This window comes from Fundulus heteroclitus, chromosome 23 (genome assembly GCF_011125445.2).
Source record: "Fundulus heteroclitus isolate FHET01 chromosome 23, MU-UCD_Fhet_4.1, whole genome shotgun sequence".
NCBI classification, from domain to species: domain Eukaryota; kingdom Metazoa; phylum Chordata; class Actinopteri; order Cyprinodontiformes; family Fundulidae; genus Fundulus; species Fundulus heteroclitus.
This window is the reverse complement of record NC_046383.1, coordinates 692,786-717,432: the sequence shown is the minus strand read 5'-3', so window position 1 is coordinate 717,432 and position 24,647 is coordinate 692,786. Positions and strand designations below refer to the sequence as shown.

General features: G+C 37.1%; 1 protein-coding gene across 1 annotated transcript; it reads left to right on the top strand.

Moving 5' to 3' along the window:
- Positions 1-21,593: 21,593 nt before the first annotated feature.
- On the top strand, positions 21,594-24,647 carry LOC118557512. The gene is made up of 3 exons (XM_036127643.1): positions 21,594-21,834; positions 24,081-24,437; positions 24,517-24,647. The coding sequence occupies exons 1-3, from the start codon at positions 21,594-21,596 to the stop codon at positions 24,645-24,647; spliced, it is 729 nt and encodes a 242-aa protein (XP_035983536.1).

The window sequence follows — 24,647 nt, the reverse complement described above, 5'->3', positions numbered from 1 at the left end:
GCTTTTCTCATACATCTGATTGTAAACTGTTGCATCTTTATTTATTTGTCTACGTTTCATATCCAGAGTTTGGTGAGGTGGAGGAAAACTGTGATCAGGTAAAGTATTCTGACTCCTTTTAACAAATGTTTTGATACATTTTAAGTAACAAATGAGTTTCATTAATTTGTATTTGCGTTATCTCTTATTTTTTTTACTTTAGAGAAAGCAAGACAGAAGGATATATACTGCCATCATTTTCACCATGATGAAAACTAGGAACAACGAAACAAAGAAAACATCAGAAAGACAGATGACGTTTGCTGCAGTTAAAGCCTTCGGCCTTTAAGAATATGATCTATGACCTTTGTGATGACTGATCCAGTTCACAGTTGTTTTGAACTATACATTACTGTGTGATTGTATCTTTTAATAAACATGGTTACCAATTGCTTTTACTTAATTTAGGCATGTGTTCATTCTGTTGGTATGGACATACTGAAATCAAGCCATTGTTTAGGGCATGCAATGTGATCAACGAATAAAATAGATGAAGGAACATTGTGCTGTTTGCAGCAGTAGAAAACAAGTATTTTTGAGCCAGTATATTCAGTTTTATAGATCTGAGCAGAGGTGGCTTGTCAACAGTGTGCACTGTGGCACTGCCCTCATCAAAAATGCAGAAAAATGTGTCAATACAGTAAACATGAATTACAAAATAAAAAGAAATCACATTTGTTCTCACTAAATATGTCTGACGTTTGATTTATTTTGCATTGCCATTTCTATTTGGATTTGAGGTAATTTGTTTTGTGCAAGTTTAAATATGTATTTTGCAATGGCGAGGGATACTGGCCAATGTGTATGTGTTATTTTAAAGTGTTGACTTCCATGTGACTCCATGCTGGTCTCCAATTGGTTACTTAAAGATTGTCCTCGGGGACCAGCTCTCTGCTCCCATAACCGATCAGCGCTTTTTGTGCCATTCTTCATACAATCAGATTAATTAATGATGCCAATCAAAGTCACATCATTGGCTGCTTAGATGTGCAGACGGAATTGTCAAATGAAAGTGTCAGATGATGACAACAAGAAGAAGGCAACAGGGAAATAAAATTCTGTCATTGATTTACAAAATTATAATTTCATGAGAAAATGAGATCAGACTGGCCAGATTAAAAAATCCATCAGCAGGCAAGTGACCTTGGATGGATTGTTGTCACCTTTGACCTCTAGTGTGACCTCCCCCCCACGTATTTTATTACCAGCCACCCTTTGATCTGAGTGAAATGTTTTCTTTCCTTACAAACAATGGTTTGTTGATTTTGTCACACTGTGAATATTTTCTGTTGCTTTAATTTCTTTCATGTTTTGGTAATCTCTCTTGGTTTTGGACTTGATAATATTATGCTCAATGATTTTGTTCTCTGTTATATTTTGTGGTAGCTTTATTGATGTTTGTTCTGTGTAGTCTCTGCTCTTGCATCCACACCAGTAAGCTTTGCTTAATACTCAACACATCACCATATGGCTTCTAATGACCAAATGTTATATATTTGTGATTACTGCATTTGTTTTATATATCCTCTTGTTCTTCTTTACTCACTAGTCTTTGTATTTAATTTCTTGGGTAATTCTACCACTACCTGCAGCCCTGTAGTAAAGGTTAATTTTCTCTACATCTAGCTGAGTTCATGTTTTTTTGTTATTTGTATGGAGATCTTCACCCACACCCGACTGTGATTGTTTTACAATCAAACATTAATGGATTTTACATTTGAAAATCATAGTTCTTATACATATTATGCTTTTAAACATGCTGTTGTACAACCTCTGGTCAAAAAGAAAAATTTAGATCCCTCTGTGCGGTCCAACTTTAGGCCTATCTCTAAATTGCCATTTCTATCAAAAATTTTAGAGAAAGTTGTTTTTATCCAAATTCAGTCATTCTTAGTGGCCAATGATATATATGAGAAGTTTCAATCTGGCTTCAAGCCTTTTCATAGCACCGAGACAGCACTGTTGAGAGTTTTTAATGATTTAATGGTGACTGCTGACACAGGAAATCCTGCTATGCTAGTGCTCCTTGATCTTACAGCTGCCTTTGACACTGTGGACCATGGGATTCTTTTAGCGCGACTAGAGCAGTGGGTGGGCATTGCAGGATCTGCTCTCTCATGGTTCCAGTCTTATTTGACCGATTGGAGCTTTTCTGTGCAGCCAGGTAAATTCACCTCATCTTCAGCCCCTTTGAGTTCTGGGGTTCCCCAAGGCTCCATTCTTGGACCTATTCTTTTTCTTCTATATATGTTACCATTAGGGTCAATTTTCAGGAACCATAATCTTTCTTTTCATTGTTATGCTGATGACGTCCAGATCTACTTTCCTTTGGCATCAAAATCCAACAACCCCGTACAGTCATTTTCTGACTGCTTAAACGATGTTATATCTTGGATGACCTCAAACTTTCTGAATCGGAATGAAAGTAAGACCGAAATTATAATGTTTGGTTGTAGTCCAGCAGATTTTCCTCCTGGCTCCCTGGGCCCTCTTACACCTAACATTCGATCATCAGTAAAAAATCTTGGTGTGAGGCTTGATGACAGGTTGAAATTCGATCGCCAGGTTAGCTTGGTCGTAAAAAGCAGCTTTTACCAGTTAAGAATTTTATCCAAAGTGAAAGGATACCTGCCACACAGAGATCTGGAGACTGTAATCCATGCTTTTATTAATACAAGATTGGATTACTGTAATTCATTATATGCTGGTTTGGACCACTCACTTTTACACCGTCTGCAGTTGGTACAAAATGCAGCTGCCCGTCTCCTTACTGGCACACCTAAACGTGACCACATATCACCCGTTCTAGCCTCGTTGCATTGGCCTCCGGTTGTTTTTAGAATAGATTTTTAAATTTTATTGTTTGTTTTAAAGCTCTTAATGGTCTAGCCCCCCAGTATTTGACTGAGCTTCTCTGAGATCCTCTAATCAGTTGCTACTGGCCATGCCTAAAACCAAACTTAAAACCAAAGGTGACCGCGCCTTTATGGCAGCGGCACCAAGGCTCTGGAATAACTTCCCTTGGCATATTCGATCGGCAGGCTCCTTTGAGGTTTTTAAATCCTCTCTAAAAGCGCACTTCTTCTCCCTGGCTTTTAATCAAGTCTAAGTGGACATTTGACAAAATTTTATTTTATTTTAAAATTTGTGTGTGTACCCCGCCTCTTGCCCGGTGAACGCTGGAGATAGGCACCAGCAACCCCCGTGACCCCATGAGGGATTAAGCGGTTTAGAAAATGGATGGATGGATGGATGGATTGTTTTATTTTAAAATGTTTTTTATTTACATTGAAAAGTTTATTCTATTATATTTTATCTTCTTTTTTTTTGCATTGTGTTTTTGTATTTTAGCTTTCGGTTTTTATCTTATGCTCTGCAATTGTGATTTCTGTACATCACTTTGGTCAACCCCAGTTGTTTTAAATGTGCTTTATAAATAAAGTTTGAGTTGTTGAGTTGATTGTTCCACAATTTCTGTAACATTTGCAAAAGATTAGCATCAAAGCTGCTGAAACCTTTCAAACCAAAGATGATCTATTTTTACAGAAAACCATGCTTGTTCTCCTTACTGATTATTAGCTCCAAAGCTGTCTAACCTCTGAAAAAACATTTAATAAGTATCCTTAACATACTCTCAGCCTAACTGACCAGCTGCACCATAGACAGATAACAGCACAGGGATTGAACTGAGGGACATTCCAAAAATGTGTCTGTCATTGAAAGGTACAATATTTTTGTCACTCATTTGAGAAAGTGACACTTTGATAAAGATCAGTGGTCCGCAAATCTGCTTCTCGAGGTCTGGTGTCCTGCAACTTTTAGATGTGTCCATGGTCCAACTCATTTGAATCAAGTGGCTGAATTACCTCCTCAGTATGAAGTCAATTTCCACAGAGTCCTGCTAATGACCTGATTATTTGATTCAGGTGTGCAATTGTGCAACCATTCAGTTATTTTTTTTTGACAATGTCTCTGGTCTCAGGAGCAACGCATGCTGTTTAGGGCAGATCGAATGGTGGATGCGAATCAAAGCAAAGGAGGAGCTCTTTCAATTTATATCCACAACTCCTGATGCACTTCGTCCAAAGTCGTCTGAATCTTCTGCTCACCTGACCTGGAATATCTTGCAGTTAAGTGCAGACCATTTAAACGGGTGAGAGACTACAGCTCAGCTTCTTCACACGCTTCGACTTTCCAAGCAGCAGGAAGCCTGAACATCTTCACAGCCAGAGGAGCACCACCAGCCTATCATGCTGCAGCAGGTCCACCAAGTGACCTCTTCCCTGAAAAAAGTAAACACCAACAAGGCTGCAGGTCCAGACATGATGTTTGCCCAGATGCTTAAATCGTGTGCTGACCAGCTAGCAGGGGTCTTTGTGGACATCTTCAACATCTCCCTGCAGCTCTCCACGGTTCCTACCTGTCTGATATCCTCTGTTATTGTGCTTGTCCACAAGAAACCAATCATGACCTGCCTCAATGATTATCATCCTATTGCTCTGATCCCCGTCATCATGAAGTGCTTCATCATTGTTCAGTAAGCAACTTAATACCTTTGCCACGGTAACACGTGGTGACAATAAAATACGCTAAAAGAGCCTCATTGTGGTGGCAAGCCACAATGAGTATATTCTGAGGCAACCAATCAGATACATTTGTCATTGTGGATCACCACACCTCTCTCTGTTTCTAAGGCATTATGTGTCCTCATGAACACAGTGTCAACATGACTCTGCTATGGGTTATACTCTTTCTTCTTCATCAGGGATGTAAGTAGTATTTACATCAAATAAAACATAAATTAGTGTTATCCAATAATTTTATTCATGTCTGATTTTTTTCAACTACTCTTTATTGTTTCCCCATGTTGCTTTTTATGTGCTGCAGACACTTCAGTTCCTGTCGTCACAGTCCAGCTTGGGGAACCTGTGACTCTGACATGTGCCTTGACTGAGAAATTTCAGGCTGTGACATCGGTTCACTGGTACAAGCAGAGTGCGGGAAACACTCTGACATTAATTGCAATGCTGCGTAAAAGTAAGCCGTCCACATATGGACCGGGATTTTCATTCTCAAGATTCAATATAACATATGATGCCAACAAAAGCAGCTTGATCATTTTTCCAACAATCAAACAAGATGAGGGAATGTATCACTGTGGTCATATGGACATGCCTGAATCTACGTTTACTGGGACGTATTTGGCACTGAAAGGTAATTATCTAACCATTTCATTTTGTGGGTATTTCTCTGATGCTCAAAGTTTGGATTTGGGTAAAATGGGTAAGGAGTGTCTCACTTGCCTCAGGATGGCTCACTTATTCAAGTGGCAGATAAAATGATAAAACGCATTCTTGTTTGTAAGATTGTTTAAATTGTTATATATCAAGGTGTAAATAATATGAAACGTGTTTAGTACAAAATAGATTTGAATATTTAACATTTTCTTACAGAATATGTTCTCTTAGATACCAAAAAAGTCCTAATTTAATCTATTAAGGTTTGTTTTCTTACACATGCAATTTATAAAACAGACATCACAGCCATTTAAAAAAATTAATATTTGACTAACTTTTTCAATTGCGACTTATTAATATCCCGTTATGCTAGTCATCTTATTTGTTCTTGGCATAATAGTAAAATATTTACAGAAAAAAAATATCAAAACTGATATCTAATTTTAACATCGTTACCAACAGCCTTATAGATTTTAGGAAGATTCCAGGTTATGAACTGCTATAGTACACATAAACATTTTTAAATAATAGGGTTATTTTCTATATTCATTTGTTTTGTCAAAATACTTTTGAAAGGTGCAACCATGAATTAAGGAAAAATTCTTACTGAGGATGGATGTCATCTATTCTATCATGGTACCCTTTTAAAACCTACACTTAAGCTTCAAATTATTTATCCACCTGGTAGATTTAAGTTTAACATAATGTTGAAATTTTACCAACAATTTTATTCTGTTTGGAAGTAATATTGACGTTTTGAAGTGGCGCAACCTTAGTCTTGAGCTCAAGCAAAAAAGAAATTGGAAGAAGAAGCTAAAGATTAAGGTAATGGCCAAGAGGCTTTCCAAATATAAAGCTTTGAAGTTCATACCCAAATTGTCAAAATATTAGCGGAAACATGCATAAAGCTGATGAGCAAAAAAGTTTTTTGTGATGGAAAAAATAAGATTATCCAAGCAGGTTTATTAAATTATTTTGGAAAAGAGCAATACACAGTCTAAATATTGCTCTGGCTTACAGAGTTGGCACTTGTCTTTTATATTCAAGGACAGGAGAGTGGAAAAATATTTGCAGGACTGACTGTAAGAACTAGTTTTTCTCCTAGTTATTGTGAGAACAGACTTATGTGATTCTGTATGAAACAAGGTCTGAGAGATGACCTTTAGAGTAGAAAAGCAGAGAGTATTCCACACAAAGTCCATTAGTATAGTTAAATAAGGACATAACATAGTCTGAGTTCAGCAAGTCATAAGATCTAAACTAAAAAAATAAAATAAAAAGTCAAACAATAGCATTTCCATTACATTTGTCTTGCTAGGTTCATTTCTTATGAAAAAACAAACTTCTTGTTTGAATGAAAATAATTTTCAACCTAAATCTGCCAGGAGTATAAATCATGTCAGGTTTAACGGCAGAGACTAGCTTTACCCTAAAAATGTTAAAAATAATTAAATTGTAATGTTTACAAGTACAAACTCAATATTCAATCAACACAGAGTTGGATTTTTAAAAAGTTTATGAAGGCAGACAGAACCAGTCTGGACAGGAACTCACGAATGTGCTCAGAATGACCAGAAGCCGTGGGCAGAACCTTGAAAAAAACTACACAATGTTTCTCCAGCATAAGCTGAGCAAATAACAGAATCCCTCAGGAATCCTCAATTTCCAAGTGGTGCACACAAACACAAGCTGATGAACTAGCAGGGCAGAGTGAGGACCGGAGCCAGGGAAACACAGAAGCAACCAAGGAAAGCTGCCTGTGCTAACAACACATGCAGGTTGCAAGATGAGACGTTCTGGCCCGAAGTGAATGAGTGAGGCAGGTAGAAATAGGGAGAGTGACAGGTGGACATAATTGACTCTAATTAGTGGCAACAGGTGGAGCTGATCTAGTGTAGAGTGGTAGCTAGGATGTGACATCGCTGATTGGCTGGTGGCTTGGAGGCATAGACATTATATACGTCGACGCCCCGCCTTCGGGTGAGAGGCGTGCCTACAGAGTGGCCATCTTAGGTCAGACCAAGCTGCGCTCAGAGAGAATACACGTCAATTCAGGAAAATGTACTTTATGTTTTCAGACACTCTGAATCCGGTGAATTCTCAACCGATTTACAGATAAATTAGCTGACTAAAAACGTCACCCCTTTAGGGGCTACATGAGATCAATTGATTAAATTCAATTATTGTCTAACTTAATACATAATTTCGATTTTGTATTGACAGTTAGCAAACTTCCAGAGCTCCGTCCCAGGAGGCCTGATTTTTGCTCTGCTTATGGGTGCGCAAATAAAAGGACACTAAAATCCACATCCCGGGGAATTACCTTCCATATGTAAGATTGTCTGATAGATAATCCTCATGCTTTAGTGTTACAGTTTTAATAATAATAATCGAACTTTATTGATCTCACAATGGAGAAATTCATTTCTGCATCTTAACCCATCCCCTTGGGGAGCAGTGGGCTGCGAGTGTGCGGCGCCTGGGGAGCAATTGGGAGTTAAGGGTTTTGCTCAGGGACCCAGAATGGCAGCTTGTGGGAGTTGAACTCAGAACCTCTGGGACCGAAGCTCTGTGCTCTAACCACCCACGAGGAGTGGTGGCCCCATAAACACAATATGTGCTAATGGGTAGAAGGGATGGAAGCAGAGAGAAGTACATTAAACACCCAGATTTCTGAGAGATGTGACTGAAGATATATATATATATATATATATATATATATATATATATATATATATATATATATATATATATATATATATATATATGTTTATAATAATATAAACAATAATATATATTGTTTTTGCTACGATTTTGTAATCTCTTTGATTCTAAGATGCATTATTCGTTTTTTGATGATTTTTTTCCCTCCGCATTGCAGTTTGTGTTAAATCATTTTTAAATGAAATCCTATGTAGATAAGTGCTGTTGTCATCACATACTCTTAAAAAGTGTCAGATGGTCACTAATGAGTATCTGTTTTTTGTACAGTTTAAAGTGTCATTTGTAAATGTGTTTACACACGAAGTAGGAAGCTACCCTGTTGGAAGAGAGGAATGAAACAATACACACAAAACCCCAAAACCATGATATAAATCCACTTTTTCAAAATTAAATATCAATTAATGAAAAGGTTTCCTCAGTTTGTAACAAATAAGAAATAAAATAAATATCTTCAAGACAACTTTCAGCTTCATTCAGGATGGAAGGCCTCACTTGTTTTATTCTTTGATTTCTTCACAGAAAACTCCCAAAGGACATTGAACTACACTGTTGTTCAGGAGTCAACATTATCTGATCCTGCCCATCCAAAAGAGTCAGAGACTCTGCAGTGTTCAGTCTTCTTTGACTCTGAGACCCCAACCTGTTCAGGAGAACCCAGTGTGTTCTGGTTCAGAGCCATATCAGATACATCCTATCCAGACATGATCTACACCGAGGGAAGAACACCAGAAAATTGTGAAAAGACATCAGACCAGCCACATAAATGTAGTTACAACTTTTCTAAGGATGTCAGGAACTCTGAAGCTGGCACTTATTACTGTGCTGTGGCCACATGTGGACATATCTTATTTGGAAATAGAACAAACCTGGTAAAGAGCAATCAAGGTACTGTGCATATTATGCCATTTATGTTGTCATAAAAAAATCATTTTTTTCTCAAGCAATTATATGTTTATTTTTCTAGATACAAATCCAAACACTGAAAGGATTGTGTTGGTGATCACATTAATCTTATTGGCTATTTCCATTATCTTGAATATCATTTTTGTTTCCTGCCAAACAAAAAGATCTGCCTCTACTCTATTTAGTGGTAAGTGTAACTTACTAACCTAAATGTCTTGAAGCAATTACATTATGAATTCTATCAAGGTTATTATATTGATTCATGTGTTTGTTCTTTCTACGCAGAAAGTTCTTCTCAACTAAAGCACAGAGATATTAGCCAACCAAGAGATGAGGTGAGTAATAGTACTAATTTGCAGTTGTTTGACTGTAATAATAACACAGCTGGTTTCAACAAATAAACACATTTTTAATTCTACTCAACAGACTGAAAATGAGAAGGATCTGAATTATGCTGCATTAAATTTCTCTGAAGGGAAAGCACCAAGAAGAAAGAAGAAAAGAGAACTGAAGAGTGAAGAGAGTGTATATTCGGAAGTTAAGGATAATATGATTTAATTTAGGCTTGTGTCACAATGATGCTGACAATGTTAATTATTTAGATCCAGAAACAGGTGAATGTCTTGAGTTTCATTTAAACTTTGAGAGATAAGAAAGTGTGCAAAGCTACATATGGTGAATATGTTCCTAGGTGAAGTGTTGTACTTTGAGTACATCAGTTTAAAGAAATATCTCAGAAAATTTTTCCAAGAAATTTTTCCAAGACATGAAAATGCTTTTCTTGTGTTAGAAATAAAGCCCTTTTGGAATGTTTTTCTCAGGTTAACAAAAATTTACTTTAATAGCAAATTAATGAATATTGTTTTGAGCATCAAATATTTTAGTTGAATGGCCTACATATTGGTTTGATAACCATGCCTATCATTTTTTTAAATGTAAAAATGGCAGATACTGATGAAATTAATCTGTAAAAAGAAAATACATATGCTGTCCTAGGTTTGACTATTTTACAGATCAGAACCCTGGCAAAAACTTCAGTGAAATATAATATAAAATATTGTTTTAGATACAAAGCCCTTAATAATAAGGACGTATCATATATCAATGCTTTTTATAAGTGGGCTTGAATAGGAATGTCTTTCCTTAAACACTTGGCTGATTTTCACTTATTCAGGTGGAAAGTTTTTTGTAGTTACCACAGGTAAACCAGAACAATCTTCCCCTGTTAAAATGATCACAGAGGTTTTTTGGAATGCAATATGTGTAAAAGATACTGTAAACTCTTTAAGAGATTACCTTTTTTCCTGTGCTTCAGGCCTTGATCTTCTTTAGAGAAGGCTCAAAGGTAAACGTTGAATGAAAACAAAAGCATGACACAATTTTTAGCTCCATATTTATTCTGGTGACATCTGCATTACAAAAGGTAACATTTATATTTTAATTTACTGTTTAACATTTGCCTGTAACAGTTCAATCCTTTTTCAGATTGCGCTGAAATAAATATTATTATTCCATCACTTTATTTTCTTAAACTTGCTACAGTGGAATAACTATTGAGGATTTATCATTTCAAAAAGAAATTTGGACAGTATATTTATATTGAAGAAGGAAAAATATTTGGCCCACTGGTGGTGCAATAGGAAAAGTCACTGGATGAAAACATAGCGTAAATTGAATATATTCTTTGGACCTCACATACTGAGCATCATTTCTCTGATCAGCGATTTGTGTCTATGTGTGAATTCTGAGCTGACGTCTCATCAATATTTCAGTATTGTTACATATAGACAATAAAAACTCTTTATTCTTGATTCTTCTTGATTATGTCTATTATGTTGTTTGACTGTTATATTGATTGATATATTGAGGGAGTGAGAGCGCGTGTGAGAGAGAGAGAGAGAGAGAGAGAGAGAGAGAGAGAGAGAGAGAGGTGACCAAATACAAGGAACCAAAAAAACAGCAGTTCATGGTAACAGGAAACGCTCTTTGGGTATTCTGCAATAACCAATCGGATGCGTGTGCGTTTGACAGCTAGGATCGCCACACTTCCCCGTCTTACAGAAAGGTCTACTCTACTCTCACAATTTTCTTAACAATTTCCTGCTCTTTATTACATGAGTTTGTCCCATTACCTTTTCTTATATTAAACTTCTATTTTTCTTTAAATGCAGATTCATTGGTTCCAGTGGTAACAGTTCAACTGGGCAAACCTGTGATTTTTACATGTGCTTTCACCAAGGAGTTTCAGAGCATGGATTGGATTCACTGGTATAAGCAGAATGCAGGAGATAATCTCAAATTAATCTCAATGGCACGTGAGAATACAAACCCCATTTATGGACAAGGATTTTCCTCCACAAATTTCCACACAACACTTAATGACAAAATGAGCAATCTAACAATCTTGAAGACCGCTACAGAAGATGAGGGAATGTATCACTGTGGTCATATCAGCTGGTTTCAATCTATGTGGAATGGAACTTATTTATCAATAAAAGGTAAACAGATTATGGTCTTCTTCCACTATTTAAGGAAAAAGTCAGTGAAACCCTAATAACTATATTTTTGCAAAAAATGTGAAACCTGAAATTTTATAAGGGATTTGTTTTTATTTTAACAATAGGTTTTATTTCCAGTAGGTTATCGATTGGGCGCGCTGGTGGCGCAGCAGGTAGTGCGACCCATGTATGGAGGCTTTAGTCCTCGGCGCAAACGACCCAGGTTCAACAATGACCCGCAGTCCTTTGCCGCATTTCTCTCCCCCTCCTCCACCCCCTTCCTGTCAGCCCACTGTGTTAAAAGACAAGCCACTAGAGCTGTGAAAAATTTCAAAAAAAAAAGTGAAACTATAAAACAATTTGTTTTGATTTTAAATATTAGAATTTAGAATTATGTTTTTTTGCCTGGACAACAACGAGTAACTCTATCAAAATATTTTTCAACAGAGCTTTAATAGTTTTAAAATATTGATGAAATAAGATGAAAATTGACATTGTAATGTATTTCTTTCCTCTTGAATCTTTACAAGCTAAATCTTACTTTTAGGCAAATTTCTTTTATCTCGAACCATTAGAGGTTAAAGAAGGCAAAATGTGAAACCTGACATTGTTTTGTATGTCATAAACACGTCTGTCCCCAGAATAAACATGAAAGTGTAATATCCTATGTTTAATCCCCCCCCTGTAAAGTTAATCTAACAGTTCTCACCAATATTTGTCAATGATGTCACTTTTCTATTCCCAATACTATTTCAATAGATGCAATAAACAGAAATCAAACGTTTTAAGAAAATCTTGACCAAATCCAAATTTCAAAGGCCTGTGTTCTAGTGTTTTGTTAGCTGTAATACATGAGTTTGTTTACTGGTTGTCTGATAAAACAAATTGTAATTATCTGACAGGAAAATCTGCAAGGACAGCGAGCTACACTGTTGTTCAGCAGTCAACATCAGATCCTGCCCGTTCAACAGACTCAGAGACCCTGCAGTGTTCATTCCTCTCTAAATCTGAGAACCCAACCTGTTCAGGAGAACCCAGTGTTTTCTGGTTCAGATCCAGATCAGATGAGTTTTTGCCAGATCTCATCTACATGGATGGAAAAATATCAGAAAATTGTGAGGAGGGGTCCGACTCTCCGAAGAGATGCGTTTATAATTTCTCTAAGAACATCAGCTCCACTAATATTGGTACATATTACTGTGCTGTGGCCACATGTGGAGAAATTCTGTTTGGAAATGGAGCTAACCTAGACATTCATGGTAAATATATACAATTATTTATAAATGAAATACTCTTTGTGTAATAGAATAAAGATTAGATGTTTATTCTAAGACAGATGATAGCCAATCAAGGATTAATAAAATTGTTCACATTTTTAATGTTTATTAAAAATGTTTAATGTTTATTTTTCTAATATAATGTTCCAGAGTCCAGTATTGGGTCACCAAAAGCTTCAATAGTTAATTATTCACTGTCTGCTGCCTTAGCCATGAGTCTGATTTGTATGGCTCTCCTCGTATGCTCCATCAACAGGATGAAATGTGAACATTGTCAAGGTAATTCAAAATGCTTTTTTGTACATATTTGATAGTAAATTGTTGCATCTTTATTTATTTGTAACATTTCTTATCCAGCGTCTGGTGAGGTGGAGGAAAACTGTGGTCAGGTAAAGTATTATAACTCCTCTTAACAAATGTTTTGATACATTTTAAAGTAACAAATGAGTTTATTTGCCTTATCTATTATTTTTTAACTTTAGAAAAAGGAAGACATTAGGATGTATACTGCCGTCATTTTCACCATGATGAGAACTAGGAACATTGAAACAAAGAAAACAGCAGAAAGACAGATGACATTTGCTGCAGTTAAAGCCTTCGGCCTTTAAGAAAATGTTCTATGACCTTTGTGCTGACTGATCCAGTTCACGGTTGTTTTGAACTATACATTAATGTATCGGATCACTTTGAATAAACATGATTACCAATTGCTTTTACCTGATTTAGGCATGTGTTCATTCTGTTGGTATGTTGAGGCTATACAATGTGATCAACGAATAAAATAGATGAAGGAACATTATGCTGTTTGCAGCAGTATAAAACAAGTATTTTTGAGTCAGTATATTCTGTTTTATAGATCTGAGCAGAGGCGGCTTGTCAACAGGGTTACTGTGGCATTGCCCTCAACAAAAATGCAGAAAAATGTGTCAATAGAGTAAACATCAATTATTAAATAAAAATAAATCACATTTGTTCTAAAAAATTATGTCTGACTTTTGATTTGTTAGCAATGCCAGTTCGATTTGGATTTTGAGTTTAAATTTGTATTTTGTAATGGCGAGGGATACTGGCCAGATGTGTATGTGTGCTTGTCCATGTGACTCCATGCTGCTCTCCAATTGGTTACTTAAAGATTGTCCTCGGGGCCCAGCTCTCTGCTCCCATAACTGATAAGCGCTGTTTGTGCCATTCTTCATACAATCAGATTAATTCATGATGCTAATCAAAGTCACATCGTTGGCAGCTTAGATGTACAAGCGGGAATGTCAAATGAAAGTGTCAGATGACGACAACAACAACAAGAAGACATGAGAGAATGGCAACAGCAAAAGAAAATTCTGTCATTGATTTACAAAATTATAATTTCATGAGAAAGCAAATTTAGACCAGACTGGCCAGATTAAAAAAATCCACCAGCTGGCAAGTGACCTTGGATGGATTTATTTTTAAGTCATTTATTATTGTTTTGTCTTCCCTGACCTCGAGTGCAACCTCCCACTGCATATTTTGTTACCAGCCACCTCTTGATCGGAGTAAAAATGTTTTCTTTCTTTACAAACAATGTCAATGTCAACAATGTTGATTTGGTCACATTGTGAATATTTTCTGTTTCTTTGATTTCTGTCATGTTTTTGTAATCTCTTTTGGTTTTGGACTTGAAAATATTATGCTCACTGATTTAGTTCTCTGTTATATTTTGTGGTTGCTTTATTTGATGTTTATTCGTTTAGTGTCTGTTCTTGCATCCACATCAGTAAGCTTTTGCTTTATACTCAACACATCACCACTTGGTTTCTAAAAATATTTTCTATTTGTGATTACTGCATTTGTTTGATGATCTCATTGGTCCTTCTTTGCTCTCTATTCCTGTTCTTTGTATTTAATTTCTTGGGTAATCCTACCACTACCTGCAGCCCTGTAATAAAGGTTAATCATCTTTACATTTGCTCCCCATGCTCCACTTATCTGGAACAAACTTCCAGAGTTCCTTTAAATCAAGATTAAAAACACATTTGTTTAGGATTGCCTTCAACTGTTCTTATTGAACTGTATTACTGAAACATCATTAGCTCACTTTGTAGTCCAACTGTTTTTACTTGTTTGCTTTTAATTTCTATTCTCCCATGTTCAATTTTGTTTCTGCATTTTATTCCTGCTTGCTTTTATTTTGTTTTATTTTCCTATATTTTAATCATGTAAAGCACTTTGCATTGTCTCTGTACTGAAATGTGCTATATAAGTAAATTTGCCTCGTCTTGCCTTACATCTAGTGTCTAGAGTTCATGTTTTTTTATTTGTATTTAGATCCTCTTCATTCACATCAGACTGTGATCGTTTTACAATCAAACATTAATGGTTAAGTAAATTCAAGAAATTACATTAGAAAATCACAGTTCCATAGTTTCTGTAACATTTGCAAAAGATTAGCATCATAAATGCCAAGACCTTCGTAATCACACAGACAGCACTTAAGAGGGTACGCATCCCCTTCAAAACAATTATCTATTTTTACCAAAATTAGGCTTGTTCTCCTTGCTGATTAATTAGCTCCAAAGCTGTCTAATCACTGAAAAACTTTGAATAAGTATCCTTAACAGCTACTCTCAGCATAACTGACCAGCTGCAACAATAACAGCACAGAAAATGGACTTGGGGACGTTCCAAAAATGTGTCTGTCATTGAAAAGTACAAAATTTATTTCACTCATTTGAGAAAGAGACACTTTTCTATAGATCAGTGGTCCTCAAAGGTTTGGTGTCCTGGTCCAACACATCTGAATCAAGTGGCTGAATTACCACCTCAGCATGCAGTCAAGTTCCCCAGAGTCCTGCTAATGACCTGATTATTTGATTTAGGTGTGCAACTGTGCAACAGTCCAGTTATTTTTTTCCACAATGTCTCTGGTTCAGAAGAGCTGATCATGAGGATTACAACATTTGTAGCCCATGTGTAAGCTTCATCTGTATGTGTGAATAAAGCTTTACCCTCCTTGTGGAGGGTGTCAATGACTTCTGGGTATCTGTCTACAATCTTCCCCATAACTGTATAGCCTACTGACCCAGACTGATAGACCGTTAAGAGGCTCCGGAAACCTTTACAAATGTTTTTGTCATGGTTTTAAGTTATTTGGCCCACATGCAGGACGCACCAAGGAGATCGAGAGAAAGTTTAGCAGGTTTATTCCGGGTATCGAGCACTACAGTGGAGGTGACGGCTGGATCTACAGTGCAGGTGTACGCCAAGGGCTGTGGAAGGTGCAGGAGTTAATTCAGCCTGCGGACAGAGAGCGATAGGTTAGTCCCCACGTCAGCAGGGCAGAAAACACAACTGGCCAAGAGGCTTGCCTTGAGAGTGTCTAGGATCCTCCCGGGGGAGGATGAGAGTGGACTCAGTGAACAGCTTCCAGATGTGGAGCGTCAGGATTTCGGTGGAGACGGTGGCCATAAGGCAGGCAGGCAGGTTGATGGAGGGTGAGCGGGACCCGATCAGCGTGGCAGGTGAGAGCGAGCGGCCTGCTGTCAGCTGGGGAACCAGGAGGGAGTTCCTACGGTGAAACTTGGCTTGAGACTTCTCGGGATCGAGGGAGCCTCAGCTTCGGATCACTCTCCGAAGCTGAGGCAAACAAGGGAACTCGGCTAGAGACTCTGCAGGATCGAGGGAGCACTTCGGAGCCTCCCTGCAAAACTGCAGCCACCTGTGGAGAGAAAAAAAAGGCAGAGTCGGCAGAGGCCTGACCGGTGCTCCCCACTGAGTCCTGACAGTTTTGAATTAATTAGTTGATTAGGGTGTAACACCATGTGTTTCAAATATTCTACTTTTTTACAATATTTTAACTTTTAGAGACAATGAAGTTTGGTCTTAATTATCTTTAGGCCATAATCATCAAAATTACAAGAAATCAAGGTTTGAACTATGTCTCTCTATGTGTAACAAATCTATATATTATGAGCTTCATTTTCTGATATGAGCAGTGCACGATTTGCAAAAAAACCAGAGGGGGGATCATTTTAAAAGTTTTATTAATGAATAAAAGTTTTATTAATAATGGTTAGCTAGCAAGTGCTCTTTCAGGTAGCTAGCTAGATCCAGTAGGTTAGACTATTGTTTTGAAACTTGCACCATATACTGTCAGGACTCGGGAGTTGGTATTAGTTTACTTTAACCGCTTTGAGCAGAAAACGTAGTAATACTCTTTAAAAAAAAAAATAATAATAATTCACAAATGTGAAGGACACAAGACATGTATTAATATAAATTTTGAAAAATCGACAATATATTACTTATTCAGATCAGAGGGGGGAGGATTTTTCTAGAGAATTTAAAAAATTAGTTTTCTTAAATTCTGAAGTTTACAAATCACTAACATGACAGACAGAACAAAATAGCTATTAGTAATTTGGCCAAATTGCATTTTAAAGTGTATGACCCAGATCAAACGTTTAGGCTATTCTTCCACAAACTTCTCACAATAGTTGAGTTATATGACACCTATATTAACACTTTTTTTCTTGTAGGTGCAAAATTTGTGTCAGACTCACTTTATATTAATTAACAAATATTTATATATTTTAAGTTGAAGTAAAGGTGGCGTTATTTAAATGAAGAAATATGATGTGGCCCTAATAGTGTTTGTCTCTTAAACAAAGATAGACATGGTATTAAGCATTTACCCATTTTTATACTAATTTTACATTTTAATAAAGTCACAAGTTTTATGGTTAATGTTTTTACTCTCTCACACACATATATTCCTGAGCTTTCAAACCAACAACAATAATTTCTTTGTATGTTTTTGCATTTTGTTTATATCCACATTCATACAGATTTTTTAAAGCCAGGAAAAAGGTTTTAAATTTCCAGGTCATTCCAGAGTCTTACACTTTGTTTCCAACTGGGGCAGGAGCTTATAACCCTTGAAAGGGAACTGTTTAGCACAGCTTCATGTGCTGACACTGTAACTCCAGGGTATATCTTTTGGCAATGTGATTCAGCCTTAGTTTGTCAAATACAGAGACAACAATTTAATAAGTATTAAGTATGGTTTATGGGTTGGGATTATGTAATTTTATCAGCGTGTAAAAACTCATCTTCAGAACCAACCTCTGCTCAAAATAGTGATTTGCACCGTGTAATCTACTTTCAGCAGTTATCACTGCTTATTGCAGCCGTAAACTGCAGAAAAGTACGGGCAGAGCTGCTCCCTCTGCTTTTACTACCGTCCGTCAGCTCCTAGAGGAGGACGCGCGTTAGGAGATGGAGGGATATTTCAGCTGCTTATACTCAAAGTGTATGTAGTGTAAGCAGGTCTCTTAATAACTCCTGTTTATCATCACTTATTTTGGAGCCCAAATAAGGTTTATCACTTTCAGAAAGAAGCCCAAAAAACCGCAACCTGCGGCTTATGAAATTTACAAGCGATTTTAGTAAAAAGAAGCTCAAAGTCGCATAAAATAAACAGTGAGCGCGGGTCTGTCTTGCTATAGTCTCTAGCATTCTTGAAATTACGGAACGCGCACATTAGAAACAGTGTGTGTGTTTTGACGCGAGCATAACACACGTTAAAAAATGTTGATAACGCGTTAAAACTGACATCCCTAATAATCAGAATCAGAATCAGACATACTCTAATAGTCCCAGAGGGAAATTACTTAAATATATATATATATATGTACACGCCCGCTGACAAGGGGGGACAAACGAGTCAGTTGTCCCGGGCCCAGGACAGAGGGGGGGCCCAAAACTGACACTCTGATCATTAAAATACAGGCAGAAGTAATTATCCAGAAAATATTTGTGTGAAAAATATTTAATGTTAGAGTAACTAAATATAGTTATATATCTGCATTAGGTATATGTATAATATGTTTTCTTTAAATAAGGGACCATTATAACTCCCCCCACCCCAACATAAAATGGTTTGACCATTAGGACAACGGCTGGCTGCAGCTTTGAAAGTTCGTTTCGAAAAAAAAAAAAAAAAAAGTTTGTTTCGCTGCAAACATGTCTCGTTTTCAGAAGTCCGGCGCACAGAAAAGAAAAAATAAGAGAAAAAGAGAAGACAAAACTAAAGGCTTGAAGATTTTTATGACCAAATATCTAAAAAAAAACTGAGGATGAGTCTGGAACGGAATTGAAGAGGGATGGTGCACATTCAGAGCCATGTAAGAAGCAATGCGTTTATCAATGTGATTTTAAAGTATAGCGTCCGCTAGCTAGTGTAAGGGGGAAAACATCTTTTCTTTTACAGAAATACTTGAGCTTAGCGAAAGGGCAGAAAGCAGAGAGAGTGCAGAGGTCCAGATGCAGGCTGAAAGACAGGGCGAAGCAGGAGAGCCAGCTGAGGCGGGGAGCTTGGTGGACAGAGAGAAAGGACAACATAGCAGTTCTCCCCTCGCAGCATGTGCTTCAGGAGGGGGGGAGAGGCAGCATGCGTTTGTGGAAGAGACAGAGAGAGCCATCCCTACCGATAAAAGAGACAGGGCAGGTGGAGGAGCTTGCTGCCCGATCGGAGAGTCTGAGCACAGTGGCTTAAAGACGGATCATAATTTTAATGATCCCGCGTCATGGCCAACACAGATGACGGATTCTGATAGAGTGAATGTTGTGCGTTTTATGGCAACAAGGAAGCCTTTTTTGGAGATGGCAAGTGAACTGCCAGCAGATTCAGAGGGCAGAGAATTCCCAAAAAATCTAACATATTCTGCCTCCCACAATGGAAGGGAAAACATTGTTAGGGACTGGCTAATATATAGCAGGTCAAAAAAAGCCATGTTTTGCCTGCCGTGCTTGCTTTTCTCTTATGAAGAAGAGAAAAGATCAACTAGTGCACTACATTCAACAGATGGGATTAAAATATCCAACATAAATACAGAAAGCTTTATGAAAGATTTCCAGGGCATGAAAGAAACTATGCACACAAACATTGTTATTGGAAATGGAAGAACCTACAGCATTCTGTCTTGCAGAGTTCTGGAATCGACAGCAAAGAACAAAAACTGATGGAGACAGAAATTGAAAAAAACAAATTACTACTGAAGCGAATTTTGGATGTGACGCTGTATTTGGCCTTTAGGAATCTGCCTTTCAGGGGCAGCACAAATACACTCGATGAACCAGACAATGGAAATTTTCTTGGTTTAATTGAGCTATTGGCAAAGTATAATAGCCTCCTAAATGACCATTTACAAAACATTACAGAGCACCATCAACAGGGAAAAAGAGTCCAAGCTCATTACCTTTCATCTGAAAGCCAAAATTAATTTATTGAACTCCGTGCTCCGCTTGTCCTCAACACTATTCTGAAGGAAAGGCAAGTAACAATATTTAATTCCATAATATGTGATGCAACCCCAGATGTGTCAAACTTGGAGCAAAATATTCTGTTGCTGAGGTACGTCAGCCAGACATCCCCTGAGGATGGGTGGGAAATAAATGAACGTTTCCTTGGATTTAAAGCATTTTCCAAAAAGACAGGAGAAGAAATTGCTGCAATGATCCACCAATCGTTATGTGAACATGACATAGATATAGCTGATTGCAGGGGGCAGTGTTATGATAACGGAGCTAATATGGCAGGAAAAAAAACTCTAAATAGCTGCACTGTCAACTACATTCATATTTATTAAGTGTATTTAGGCCTACCTGCACATTAACAATGTAAAACTTCTTATTCACATAATCTCCTTCATTTAGTTAAGGACCTGTGATAGGAATATGAATGCCATCTATGCAGCCAATTATGCCTGGAAAACCTAAAATATATGAATGAAAAATTTGTGCTTGAACTCAAAATTTGTCACAAAATTTGATGACAAATAAGTCATTGCTTTCACTTACATCTGCAATTCGGTGTTCTTCTAGTCTTGTGGGTCTGTGACTAGAGAACACCACTAAAGTCTACAGTAACTGAGTGCAACAGTAACATTCTTGAAAGTTAAGCACCACCTACGTTATATAAAAAGCTGCTGTTAGCATAGAAACAAAGTGGAGCACAAATAATTTGTTTTGAACTAACAGCAAGCCCTTGTTGTGTTAAAGGAGTGATATGTGGGCTATGAATACTAAGACAAATTATTGACCACATCAAAAAATGCTGATAAGATATTTAATTGTGTTTTGATGAGTCTTCTCTGACAGAGACTTATGCAGAATATTTGCGGTCCAACGTCTACAGGCTTCTCCAGAAAGGACACGCCTTTTCTGACACTTCCTAATGTAGAGCTCAACTAAAATGTGAGGCAATGCAAGGCAAGGCAAGTTTATTTATAAAGCACTTTTTAGTAGGAAAAGCCTGGGTTTCCAAACAATAAAATAAAAAACTCCTACTGAGCAGGGTTGTTTCAAGGATTTATGTGATGGCGTAATTTGACTCAGGGTGATAACTTTCTTACTTTCTAAAACAGAGAAGTCAAGGTATGCCAAACTTTACCCCAGTTACTCTGGCTTACCACTAACCCTGCTAAGTGAAATGTGGCCCAGGTATTCAAAATGCTAAATAAAGGCACACAAACAGATCAGAGGGTCATTTTACATACAGGAAATGCCCTTTTGATTGTATAGTCTACGATAACCAATCAAATACATTTGACAGACAGGATCGCCCCACCTCCCCCTGTTACAAAAGCTTGAGTGTCTGAATGAAGACAGTGGCAACATGACTCTGTTATGGCTCACATTATTATTTCTTCATCAAGGATGTAAGTACAGTTTTTTTTAATTGATACAGAACATTTTCTCATTCAAGCATGCTAAGGATTTGCCTGACCTTATTCAAATCTAAAAGTTTTATTCATGCTAATAGATTTTTTTCACCTGCTACTTTTTTCTCCAATGTAGATACTTTGGTTCCACTGGTGACCGTTGAACTTGGTCAACATGTGACTTTAAAATGTGATTTTCCTGAAAAGGTTGGAAGTATGACAGCGTTTTACTGGTACAGGCAAAGTGCTGGAGATTCTCTGAAATTAATACGGATGCCGCAGAAAACATCCCAGTATGAACCTGAACCACCTACCTCACGATTCAGTGCAACATACACTGAGAACAGTAGTAATCTTACAATTTTCACAACAGTTCAAGAGGATGAAGGAATGTATCACTGTGCTCACAGGGACTGGCAGGAAATTATCTGGAGTGGGACTTATTTGTCAATAAAAGGTAAATAAGTTATCTCCTATTCCAGTGAGTTTTGTTTATTCGTTAATACATCAAGATGAACATCCTTTTGCTGAATGAAGGGAATCTATCATGAATGTGTTTCTTAAAGATTTATGATCTTTAAGGCAGCTTTAATAGAGGTCAGAGGCATCCTGGTCCTTAGATTTAGCTGGTTTAGTTCTTTTTCTGACCAGCTTGCAGTTTATAGTCTAGGCTACTGATGACCAATACCTCTAATCTTCTTCTTAATGCACAAACAACTTAGAAAATAAAAGCAGAGTTGAATAGAATTTCTCACAGCTAGATGTATTGACAATTGGGTGTTGTTCAGTCAGCTTATTCTTCAGTTTTTAGATTAATTTTCCAAAATATTTCTTCTCAATCACATGTGGAAAGAAAATGTGAAGATGTCATACTTTTAATGAGCTTACTACTAAAGTGGAGCACTTTGCCATATAAGAATAGATCATATTACAAACCTGTGGTTTCAATGTAAATTATCTGATCTTTACCATATTCTAAAATATTTAAAATGACTTCACCTGAGCAATACAAAACCACACACCAAAAATGTCTACAAAAAGTGTTCCCCTCCTAACCATCAGCATCCTTTTAGTACAGAACCTGTTTGATCGTAAAGGTTTAAAACATCTCAGTTGTATTAAAAAAGGCATTTATGTTTTGTTTTTGTTGGACCTGCTGGTTCCTTTGCCCATCCTCTTCTTGCAAAAGTATCATCATTTGAACCTTTTCAAAATTTTGTCCTGCTACAATTAAAACATTTTATTTGTTTTCGTTGGATTTTATCTGACAGACCAACACAAAGTAGTGCAGAATAAAAGTAATACATTGTTTTAAATGAAAAAAGGATGAAGATTTTATATTTAGCCTTGGTAACTCAACAAAGCAGCCCATGGTAACTATGGAGGAGTTGCTGGTGAGCCTCAGGTTAGTTGGGAAAATCTGCGAAAATGACAACAAGAAGAAAGAATTTATGGAAGAATAGCAAGAAAAAAAGATATTGTTTAAGGAAGCCATCAGAAGTCCTCCTTAAGCTTTGCTGTGTAAGAACCACAGCAAACAAGTGGAAAATAGTGCTCTGTTCCAAGACCAAAACAGAGCAACACTGTGGTTGGTTGAAAACTAGCACGTTGATTTATCGGAAAATGTCAGCTTCAGGCTGCAGGGATAATATTATTCGGTTATGACAGGAAAGATGGTCAGAGTTGATGGGAGGATAGATGGAGATAAATGTAGCACAATCCTTAATGAAAACATGTTAGGACCGAAGAAGACACTAATGCTCCACCGGTTCTCATTGGTGCTGCACGGCAAATAAAGAAAAAAATGTATACGTTTTGGATTTTTTAATTAATTCCTGTCAGGGATAATCTGTCCTGTTTGCTCTGATCACACACTGGCACAAACACACCGCCACACGTCGCATCGACCAAGGCTGTGAACAGGTGCATGTTCATGTGTACATTTCAGGTTGCACCGCAGCCACAAACCTGTAGCAGCTTCATTATTGTTTTTTTTTTTTAATGTGGTAGTCTATACCAAGGCAGATAAATAATTTGGACTCCAAAGCATTTTTTCTTCCTGTTGGGTTTCTTTTTTTGCACGTACAGCGGCCTTTGATGAACTGTACTGGGAAAATCTATTATTTATTATTATTTATGAAAGGACATTGACATTTGATTTATCTGATTCATCTAAGGAGAACTCTTTAATTTATTATGGGACAACTGTTTTAGTAGACTTATTTGATTGCCGTTTTGTTTTGAATGGATTTGGGATTGAAGAATGGAGCATGTGGCTGAACAGCAGATTTAGTTTGTTAATATTAAATACAACCGGTGCTTTAGATGGATGGCAGATGCTGATATGGTGCACACTGATGAAGTTTATTACTGTTGTACGTCGTGAGCGATTTAGTACTAAACAGTGATTGTATAATGTACACACATTAAACTTAATGTTGTACCAACGATTATTAAATCCCCGTCACACAGAATGTCATGGAGTAGTCTTATATGATTGCTAAAATAATACAGTTTATTCCAGGCCTATGACACTGATTCTAAACATACAGCTGAAGTGTTGATCAAATAATATTTGTGTTAGAATGTTCATACATTTAGTTTTATCCACCTATTTTAAAAGCATTCTCACTTAATATAGAATTTCCACCAGTTTCAAGCCTCTTTATTATTGTTGTCATTGTTATACAATGTTTTCCACAGGAAACTCTGAGAGGGAATCAAGCTACACAGTTGTTCAGCGGCCAACATTGCCTCATCCATCCCATAAAGCAGACTCAGACACTCTGCAGTGTTCACTCCTCTCTGACTCTGAGATCCCAACCTGTTCAGCAGAGCCCAGTGTGTTCTGGTTCAGAGCAAGCTCAGTAAAGTCTTTCCCTGATATTATCTACACGGATGGAAACGGATTTGAAAACTGTGAGAAGACATCTGACTCTCAGAAGAGATGTGTTTACAATTTCTCTAAGAACGTCAGCTCCTATGATGCTGGGACGTATTACTGTGCTGTGGCCACATGTGGACGGATACTCTTTGGAAATGGAGCTGATCTTCAAATGGGTATGATTGTTTACATAACTAGTGGCTTTACAAAAATAAGCCAAAGACAGTAATTCAGACATATTTCTTTGTTTTCTAGATGAAGCATTTGAAATCAAGATGCTGGTGGTTACAGTTATCTGCCTGATAATTTCTGTGATTATTAATATAATTTTCATCTGTTGCCAAACACAAAGATGTGCATATCAACAATATAAAGGTATGACTTAA